The sequence below is a fragment of the Aptenodytes forsteri genome, unplaced genomic scaffold (assembly GCF_000699145.1).
Source record: "Aptenodytes forsteri isolate BGI_AS27 unplaced genomic scaffold, ASM69914v1 Scaffold486, whole genome shotgun sequence".
NCBI lineage: Eukaryota > Metazoa > Chordata > Aves > Sphenisciformes > Spheniscidae > Aptenodytes > Aptenodytes forsteri.
The window spans coordinates 825,678-836,157 of NW_008795717.1; the positions used below are offsets into that span (position 1 = coordinate 825,678).

At 41.1% G+C, this 10,480-nt stretch overlaps 1 protein-coding gene across 1 annotated transcript in view; it reads left to right on the top strand.

Moving 5' to 3' along the window:
• The first annotated feature begins 722 nt into the window (after positions 1-722).
• TTC38 (tetratricopeptide repeat domain 38) overlaps positions 723-10,480 on the top strand; it is a 19,880-nt gene continuing 10,122 nt past the window's right edge. The window contains exons 1-7 of the mRNA XM_009283553.2: positions 723-782; positions 3,089-3,166; positions 3,613-3,694; positions 4,038-4,209; positions 5,211-5,384; positions 7,606-7,681; positions 8,835-8,954. Coding sequence (XP_009281828.1) covers positions 723-782; positions 3,089-3,166; positions 3,613-3,694; positions 4,038-4,209; positions 5,211-5,384; positions 7,606-7,681; positions 8,835-8,954 — 762 coding nt within the window. The remainder of the gene's footprint in view (positions 783-3,088; positions 3,167-3,612; positions 3,695-4,037; positions 4,210-5,210; positions 5,385-7,605; positions 7,682-8,834; positions 8,955-10,480) is intronic.

The following is a 10,480-nucleotide window of genomic DNA, read 5'->3' on the forward strand; positions in this document are numbered from 1 at the left end:
TGTGGCGGGCGGGAGGGGAAGCCGAGCCGGCTGAGGGTGACGGGAGGGCACGGAGAGCCAGCGCCGGTGTGGTGAGGCCTCTGTTGGAGCTCATCTCCCTTAACCTCCCAGTAACCTTACACTCTGGGTGGGTTTCAGGTGCGGTGAGGCTGCTGTTGGGATATGAAAATGGGGACGAGTTGCTGCACCCTTGCCTCCCATGGGGGAAGCAAACTCGTGTCTGAACATCTCTGGGTCTTGTTCATAGTGCAGACTGGTCCCACAGGCACTCGCCTGCCCTTTCTGTGGGCCTCAAAAGCGGGTCAGGCCTTCTTTTAACTCTAAACCAGCTAAAAGTCCAAGGGTTCAAAATCTGTCTGCAGGAGCTAGTTACTGATTAGTCATTTGCGTGCTTTCTTCCTGATGAAGTTCATTCTGTCTGTCACTCCTCTTGTTTTTTGGTTAATTAGGCAGGGGGTCGTAAAAAAAGAAGTCTTGAAGATCATCTGAGAGTGTCACAGGTTCATGAGCGTGAAAGCTCTGGAGAGATGCCACTCAAGTAATAGGCAATGTGCTAACAGCAACCTGCAAAGAGCAGAGATTTCTCAGAGCCGGCTGGGATTTTAGCAGGAACAAAAATACAAATAAACAGTCACCAGATTCTGTGACTAAACTCTCATCTTAAAGCAGGAGAAAGGGCAAGGCTTTGGTCTTGCCAAGAAGCAGTAAGAAGAGCCAAGGCCATGGCGTTTTCCTCCAAGAAGCATCACGGAGAAGAGTTTCTTCTGGAGTTAGAGAGGAAGGTTGTAGGAAATTAGTGTAACAGAACTCAGAGGCAGCCTTTGTGGAAATGGGAGGTGATAATTGTTTTACAAACTCTCCAGGCTGATTTTTACCTACTCACACTCCCTCTCTCATAGATTTCTTCAGTCACAGTCCGATACCTGAGTACAGACAAGCCCCAAGACATGAGTGTCCCAAGTAGTCTGGGCAGGGCCACTTGTGTATGACCCAAAGGACAAGAGATGCTGCCTCTTCTGTGCTCCCTGTAGCTCTTTTGGTTCTTGGCTGGCAATAACAGATTAGATTTAGGGCAGATCTTTTATGTCTTCTAGGAGTCAGCAGAGGTTACGGGATGGTTCTTCCCTGCAGTCTCTTGTCCTGATGTGCTAACCAGAGGAGTAGTGGCATACATGATGTGATGCAGCCTAGCTGCCATCCTCCTGTTGCCAGAGTGGGAGTGTTCCAGTGAGGGGTGAGTTACCTGGGCTGTAGAGCAGAGGCTTTCTAGAGTGGATGGAAACGGCATGTACCTCAACTAGATCAGCAGTGTCCTTAGTGATGTATGCAGGTCTTTTTTTACTAACTCTAGTTCTGCTGGTTTTTCTCATGCTTTCGCACAGACGTTTTCATTCCAGTGAATCTTAGTATTAACAAATCTCCTCAAAATCAGATTTCTAATTGACAAGTTGTGCAAAACAGGCCGTTGCATAGAGAGCTGTTTCAAACGGAGCTTGTTTTTGACAACTGGTGATGAAAGTGGTTTGTGCCCTATTTTGCAGGGTACCTTGAAAGGTAGCCTATAAATAGCAGGCCTAACTTTGCTACCCTCTTGACTTTTCTCTTTACGCTGTGTCTGGATATAGCATGGATTGTAAAGAAAATTTGTAATTTTACATTCTGGTCTAGTCTTTCAAGCTTGTAATTGAACACACAAGTGCTTGAGCTACTGGAATGTGAGCCTTTAATCCAATCACAGTGGCAAAGCTTTAGGATACTATTAGCAAAGATGTCTTTGCCTGGTTACTTAAAATTTTTGACAGTTGGGTCATTAGAACCAGGAAATACCCTGAAGTGTAAAATGAGACGAACTGAATTCTTGCAGCATCTGAAAGGACTAATCCTCCATTAGGAAGAGTCTGAATTGGCTTGCTCCAGGTCTTTTTTAATGTCTATCCTGTATGTTCTGTGTACTGGAATAAAAGTGATGCTGAAGTGATTGGGGCAGCTCCTCAAATGTGCGTATACTTAAGCAAGAATATATATGGTGTGCTGAATGTAAGTCTGTGCTTGAGAAGCCTATGATCTATGCATAGGCTACATGCACCTATACTATGGGTGCAGTATAGGAATACTGAATGGAGAGTGATTAGTAGCAATAAACCCAAATGTTGTTAAAGATGTATGAATAGGTTGCCAAGGGAAGCACCTCAGCTTGTGAGATGACAGGCTTTGTGGTTTTGTGGCCATCCTGTGTGGGGGAAAAGGCCTGCAAGCAACTAAAGATTACATGCCTGTTTGCTGTAGGCATCCACATGAATAAATTAGGCATTTTGAAATAGGCATTGGATTTTCATTTTGTTGCCTGAGTTACTTAAGAGAGCAGTCATGGAGATAGCCATGAACCAGGGTGCTATAGCTGCTGCAGCTTAATTCCACCATTCCACCAGTAAACTGCACATCTGCCTAATAAACTCTTGTCATTCTCCAGCAGCTAGCCAGGAGATGTAGCACCTCAGTCAGTGTTACATAGCTTGTTAAGAAACTGTGGCAGCCTGACTCTGTTTTGCATTTTAGCTTTATCAAATGCCCGTGTTCTTCCTTTTTGTAAGGCTCGTGTACAAGTCTGTGGTCCAAATTCTTTGTTGGCTGAACTCCAGTGACTTGGTGGATTTGCTCTGTCAGGCTGTTTGGCCTACAAGTTACTTAAGGTATTGATTTCAGTTATAAAAAACCAGGGTTTTATTTTACCATGTCTCTACTTCACACGAGCAGTGTCTGCAGCAGAGGGACTAGCCAAAAGTTGTAATGAATTAAGAATGGGTCTCTCATTGTGAGATGCATAACCCATCAAGATCTTCTATTACACTTTATAATTTGTTGCTTCTTTATTCCCACTGTTAACCCCAACTTACTGAGTCTTCAGATCTAACTACAACGGCACAGAAGGTTTGTGTATCTGCTCACATTGTCCTTCCAGCTTTTTCTCTTTTTTAAAAAAAAGCATAGTTGACAAAAATATCAGAACACCATCAATCTGAAAATCTGTTGGCTTAGTCTGAAAAACAAGTGTGTAAAATGAGTGGGTTTGTATTTGTTTGTTGTGCAGGCCTGGCAGGATGCTGGACTTGTCCTGTCCACTACTAGCAATGATGCCTGTAAACTATTTGATGCTGCGCTGACCCAGGTATGACCAAAAAGTGTAAGAAAATGTGATTTGAAGGGACTTGTGCATGAAACAGTCTTTGCTGTAGTTGATGTTTAAATTTCTTACCAGCTGGGAGAGCCTCACAATCAGGCTGCTGCAGGAGTTCAGCCATTAGCAGGCAGCAGAAAACCCTCATAGCCGGAGGCTATGCCAGATGCTGCAGCTATGGGGAAAACTTCAGCCAGCGTATTCATCCCGCTTGACACGGGAGAATCAACCAGTTGACATAAACCACATAGAAATCCACGGTTATTAGTTCTGCTGGTGGCCAAACTACCTTAAAGAAAACAGTTTTTCTGTTTTCCTACTATGCTAACCCTATCTGAATCATTTGTCTTGCTTACTTTCAGATTTTACATGTGTGGGAGAACTAAAAGAAGCCCAATATCGAGGAATCCTTGACCCTCTCTCTGTCTCTCTTATAGTACGCAACCTGGGCCAATAATGAGAGCCTTGGAGGTATTGAGGGGTGTCTCTCGAAGTTGAAAGCAGCAGATCCAAATTTTAGTAAGTATAAGCTTTAATTCTTAGCATGGAAACTGCTGGATAATACCTTGTGTCTTAGTGTTTAACTTACTTTGTTTAGGCAAGTGGGAAGTGTTGGGTTATAGAATTCTGTAGAACTTCTTCAGAGTCTAGAGCACGCCGGGATGGTTTTGTGTGTTTTTTTTTCTTTTCATTTCAAGTCTTTTTAAATGGCTATCATGAAAAGCCTGTAAAAACTTTAGGCTTACAAGACTTCCCGGACCCCTGTGAGTACAAGTCTTGTTTCAAACAAACAACCCCCCTCGTGTTTATGTAGAGGTGAATTACCTGCAATGCTCAAGTTGTAATGTGCTATTTTCTGTAGCAATGGGACATGTCATTGCTAATGGTTTGGAGCTGATTGGCACTGGAAGTTCAGTGCGGCTCAACAAAGAGCTGGACAGTGCGATGAGAACGATGATGACGCTTTCAAAATCGCAGCCACTGACTGAGCGGGAGAAGCTTCACGTATCAGCGCTGGACATGTTTGCCCATGGGTAAGTCCACTGTCATCCTATTTAAAAGACTTTGAAGAGTTTTTTAGTCACCGCAGGTGGAAGAGATAGTTGGTAGTAGTGTTGCCTGACATTAGCTGACATCTAGCAAAGGATCAGGTGAGATGTCAGTGGTTGTTCTTGAATTTATCTCTCCAAACTGTAAGCGCCATGACTAGTTAGTGAGCAGCACTGTAGGAGGGGAAGTGCTCTATTGCCACCACTTCATATCATTAAGCACTCCATGTTTCAAACCTGTCATAGATCCATCAGTGGAATATATGGTTTAGAACTAGGAAACTAAATATTTAAGTACAGTAAGGTCCAATATAGTATAACACAGACTTGGATCCACAGAAGCAAAGCTACAAACAGACTTTTCTTCTCTCTGTTGTCTCCCTGTGTCAAAAACTATTTCCTCTGTAAAACAGGGAGATGGCAGAGTGTCAGAAGTGCTGTAGAGGCTCACTGTTCCGTTCAATATGATGAATTTATGTGCACTGCAGAAAGTATGGGCCAATGATTCACTTTCACTACTTGTTTGTCAAACAAACAGGTGAGCCTGGATGTACCTCACATACTTCTTAGCAAAGGTAAAGAGGAAGCTACTGAAGCCCTGTTACTATGGGTTTGATTTCCACTAGACGAGAGGGAAGGTGTCTTTGCGCGTGTGAAGTTAGATTAATTACGGTAGGTCTCTGTAAAAACTGTTCAACCCTGTAGGAAAATCTTTAGATTTATGGTTTAAGCTTGTTTCATTTTCCTTGTGTGTTACAATGACTTCTTGTAACCCAAGGACATTTCTTTCAAAAGATTTCCCAGAAGGTGCTCAGTGAAGATAATGCCATTATTACTTTAAAAAAGACTAAGAAATTCCTTCAAGGGAAAAAAAAGTCATTTGATGTGGAATTTTCTGGTTTTCAGAATAGCATGAGTTTAGAACTAACAGTAGAGGCAGGTACGTGTGCCTTCTCTCAGCAATCAAAATAATTTTTTATTTCTAGCCAGCTTCCAAAAGCTTGTGATCTATGGGAACAGATTCTGCAGAGCCACCCAACTGACCTGCTAGCCCTCAAATTTTCCCAGGACACTTATTTCTACCTGGGATATCATGTACAGATGCGAGATTCTGTTGCCCGGGTTTATCCTTTCTGGACACCTGATATTCCACTAAGCAGGTGGGTCATGCTTCATTTTGAAAATTGCTCTTTATCTGGTGTGCATGTACTTCGTGGTTTTTAAGTTCAGACACATCTAAATAGCAGGATCTGTTGGAAACAAACATGTAGACAAGGGCTTAGAAGTGAATCAAACCTGACCACAACTAGAACATCTCTTCTGTATCCCTGTTGACGCTGTTGTTGAGGGGTTTTTCTTAAGTGAGCCGTGGCTCAATTAGTAAATTTTGCTGTCAAATATGGCACATGGCATGTAACAAACAGGATAAAATCATGTCCTCACTGAGGGCAGTGGCAAAACTCCTTCGGGCTTTTATGCGTCCAGTTTTTTACATTGTGGGTGATAGAGCACATCAGTGGAAGGAAGAAAGAAGTTGTAACTTGGAATGCCAAAGTGTAGTTCTGAAATAAAACTTTGGGATATACCATAACTGCTGGTGCAGCAAAGACTGACAGGAAGGCAGAATTTTTTAAAAATTTCTTTAGTTCAGTCCTGAAAGTTTTGGTTTCCCAAAGTTAATTTAGGATAATCTGAATCTATTGACAAGTGAATAGTTAATAAAAACTAACTTGGGATAATTTTTAAAATCTTTTTTAAGACCTGTTAAATTATTTGAAAGCTTTTAACTTTATATAAAAATTAACATTAAATTGTAAGTCAAGACATACATTTAGAGATAGATGAATAGGCGATCCACAGGCAACCATAACTTTCTGAATATTTTATGAATGTTGCTGTAGACCTCTATATCCAGCACAATCTTTTCTCCTTTTTTTCTTCCACAAACAGTGCAGAGAATACAGACTGAATGCTAACATAATAATGAAGCTAACTGAGGTACCCCACAATCTCGTTGCACAGAGGGTAGTGTCAGGAGTCTCATTTTTCCAGCTGTGTTACCTCAACTCAGAAAAATCTAAACCCACTTAGTTCTTAGTTCCTCTAACTACAATATGCCGGTTTCATTTGTTGGGGAAGTAAGATGACTTAGCAGTTTTGACTGCATTTTTATAAACTTTTCTAGACACAATGCTACAAAAGTGCAGGTTGTTGTCCACTTAATTGTAAAGCAACAGGAAATACCCATATGCCAAGCATTTCTTGAAGTATAAAAACCTGGCAAGTACCCCTTGTCCTCAAACTTACAGGCATGTAGAGTTACATGTGAATTGATATGTTGGCAAAAAAAGAATAAAAATCAACTTTTATTCATCCCGATCCATGAAATAAATCAGTTGCAACATACCCCACCCGTTTTAGTAGTTCCTTTGCCTCAGGCGTTTAAAACCAAAACCCCAACAGATATTTTGAGAAGCAGAAACATATCCTGTGGTATTTTGCAATCTACGAATCTGCAAATAGAATAGCAGTTAATCATAGAATCATGGAGTCGTTTAGGTTGGAACAGACCTTTGAGATCATCGAGTCCAACCGTAAACCTAACACTGCCAAGTCCACCGCTAAACCATGTCCCTAAGCACCATGTCTACACGTCTTTTAAATACCTCCAGGGATGGTGACTCAACCGCTTCCCTGGGCAGCCTGTTCCAGTGCTTGACAATCCTTTCAGTGAAGAAATTTTTCCTAATATCCCATCTAAACCTCCCCTGGCGCGCATCTTGGCCGTTTCCTCTTGTCCTATTGCTTGTTAAATATTTCTTCAAATGACTGCATCAGGTATGTGCGTAAGAGCATATAACATCCCTAATTTTCCTTTACATTGGGCCTTTATGGCTTACTTTATGCATGCTTTACAACCAGTTTTAAAGGGCCACTTCACATGAAAGTGCTTGCCTATAGTTTTGTGGGCACTGGAGCAAGTGCAGAAGGCTACACGCATGTCACTTCTGAGACGTTGAGATAACTTTGGTGACAGCACTGTCTTGCTTTTAGCCTTCTAATTCTGCATCTTGCAACTGTTACGGAGATCAGCAGATTGTTCTGTGCAACTCTTAATTCTAGCTTATCTAAAGATGTAAATATCGGTTCTCAAAACACTGGTGATGTGCATCTTGTTACTGTTTCCTGTGCTGGTGTCTCTGGGCCTCTCATTTCCTATGAGAACTAGCTAGTTGTTCTGTATTCTGAAAGCTTGAACCCTCATTGTAACTTGCATTGTAAGGACTGTTTTGAGTTAAATGCTATTTTTAGTAGTTTTTTCAGTCCTAGCTTAAATCTAGTTCTAAATGGATGATGTACTGTTTTTGCCCTTTTGCCTAGCTACGTGAAGGGCTACTACTCGTTTGGACTCGTGGAAACAAACTTTTTCGATCGTGCTGAGGAGCTTGCCCGTGAGGTAAACTGCCTGTTATTAGTGCTAAAAGGTTTTAGAATTCTTAAACCTGGTCCCTAACTCTGGGTGGTGGTTTGCGCAAATGCCATGAACTGACTCTCTCCATCATCCTGGTTGTTAGTAGGAGTAGCAAAGAGATAAAGCTCAACATGGAAATGCTCACAGAGTTTCATAAGAGACTACTGATAACTATTCCTTAGAAAGATTCCCACATCTATGCCACACCATGGCAATTTCAACTTGACTGTATTTCCTTCGCTTGCTTATGAATATGCCTTGTCAGATGGTGTCAGAACACCTGTGTAAAATTCATATATTACCCCACCTGATGTTTTCCCCCATGTATAATTGGCTGTTTATTCCTGTTAAAGAATGTTGGATTGGTTTGATGTAATCTGCTCTTGACAGTCCATCTTGTTTGGGTTCCCTCTCCCTTTTTTCTCAGATGCTTGTTCCTTGATTATTGAACAATTAACTCTACAATGTTCCTGGGGATCAATATTAGCCGGCCTGTTTCATTTTATGAATATAGTAATTATACTTGACTTTCTCCAGTCCTCAGGATTATCCCAGGAGTCTCGGATACAATTAATTTCTAATGGGTGTTTTTGCCAAACTTCTGTTACATCAAACTGCTGAAAGTGACAACAAAGACTAAACATTAACATTTAACATTTACAAGGTCAATGACTAACCTCACAGAATGCCTAAAACCTAGTGGGAGTTGTTGGAGCAAGAAAGAGGAATTTGCTGAATACTCAGAGCTGGCCACGGTCTTGAAGAAGAAATTATTACCTGCAAGGCACTATGTCATGGAATATATCGTGCCTATGCACGCAATTCCTTCATGGCTGATATTGATGCGTGTCTGTGAAATAAAACATCATCTGATAATCTTCATTAAAGCCTGCATTTTAAAGTGTTTTGTAGGTCTTCATCTCTGTACCGTAGAGGCTGGGAAGTGAAGTCAGCCAATAAACATTTTCTTCCTTTGCTGTCCAAATCACTTCCTGGCTGTGGTTAGCTGGAACGGTACAGGGATGTACTTACCATGCAGCAAGTAAAAAGTAGTCTCTTGTTTCTATATCAGCAGTGATAAATATTGTTATTTGCAAGTTTGCAAGCTTCATCACGTTTTCCCTTTTTTCACTCGTAGGCTTTGGCTATAAATCAGACAGATGCATGGTCTGTTCATACTATAGCTCACGTAAATGAAATGAAAGCAGAGGTGAAGAAAGGGTTAGAATTTATGAAGGAAACGGAAACCAACTGGAAGGTAAACATTCTTGTAGCATCTCTGAAAAAGCTCCTTCTAGGCCTTCTTTATCTCCTCCAGCCAAGTTCTTGATTCCTCTGCATGCAATTCCTTGCTATCTGCAGACATGTTACAAGCAACGAAAATTTTACATATTGGAAGAAACTGTCACTGAAGGTGCTGTTACTATCCATGCTGCTTTTGAAGCAGGAGGCAGAAAAAAATGGCATATTATGAGGGGGACATACTGTAGACCACTTTAAGCCATCGTTACTACGACTGCTGAGATTACACAAATGCCAGACGTGTCAGTAGGCTGGGATTCACACAGTCTATCCTCTCACACTGCCTTACTTTAGCTAGGAGTATTGTAATAAATACTGCTTTTCAACAAGTGTGTGGTTTGTACATGCATGTGTACACCCCCCCCCCCCCCCCCCCCTCCACCCCCCCACCCCCACCCCCCGCCCGGCCATCGCGGACAGGTGAAACATCAGATGTGAAAATTGTGATTTATTGATACGTGATTTATTGTGTGGTTTATAAAAGTAAAGTGACCAGTGATATTTTCATAAGCTTTTTGCTTAGACTGAGATGAGCACTGAGAGGCAGTTGAGGAACCTGGCTAAACCTCCTCATGGGAACCTAAGATGATGTGTGAAATGACACAGTCAAATCAAACGTTTTAGAAGACTTATAAAATGTTTGTTTGCTTCTGGATAGGGAAGGATTTTTAAGGTCAACTGTAAAGAAAGGCGAAATGATGCTTTTGTCTCTCTTCTAGTGTACGGAAGTTACTTTATATATCCAACAAATTTGAGTATCTCTGAGAGTATTGAACAGCTTAATTAGTCATATGGTCCTTTGCTGTAAGTGAAGCTTGATTTTTATTTGTGTTGGACAGCATACGTTTTCCCAGTGATTAGGTGTGTCATATTCAGAGCAGAAGGCTGTGAGGTTTGCATTTGTTAGAACCTGCAAGAGTCTATTTTAGAGTCATCTGAGCTGACCATTCCACCTCATCCAAAGAGCAGGGCTGGATAATGAGGCTAGAAGGACTGTTTATTTTGCACTTGTTTTTTTAAGTTAAAAGCATTCAGATACCGAGCTTGGAAGTGCAGGCAGAAAACCCTTGCTTGAGGTTCATATCTGTCATTTCTTAGAAAGCATTTTGTCCTTTGATCTATTAGTTTTAATGAAACAGTGATGCAGGGGGCTGACAGTTTGGGTGATGCCTTAAAAACCCCCAATCACTGACTTTTGGATCGATTTTTGAACTCTTTCTTAAAATAGTTGCATGGCTCTGTCATTTATACCCTTTACCCAACTAAAATAAAGTAACAAAGTGCAGGATCAGTAAGTAGAATTGTCTGAGGTACCTTTGTGCCTGACCCAGTATAGTTAACATTATTTAACATTATTAACATTATTTAATGTTAATTATTTAATTTAATTTAATGTTAATTATTATTAACATTATTTAACATTATTTAACATTTATTTAACATCTCCCACAGCATTCTCCTAGAGAAGCTGGCGGCTCACGG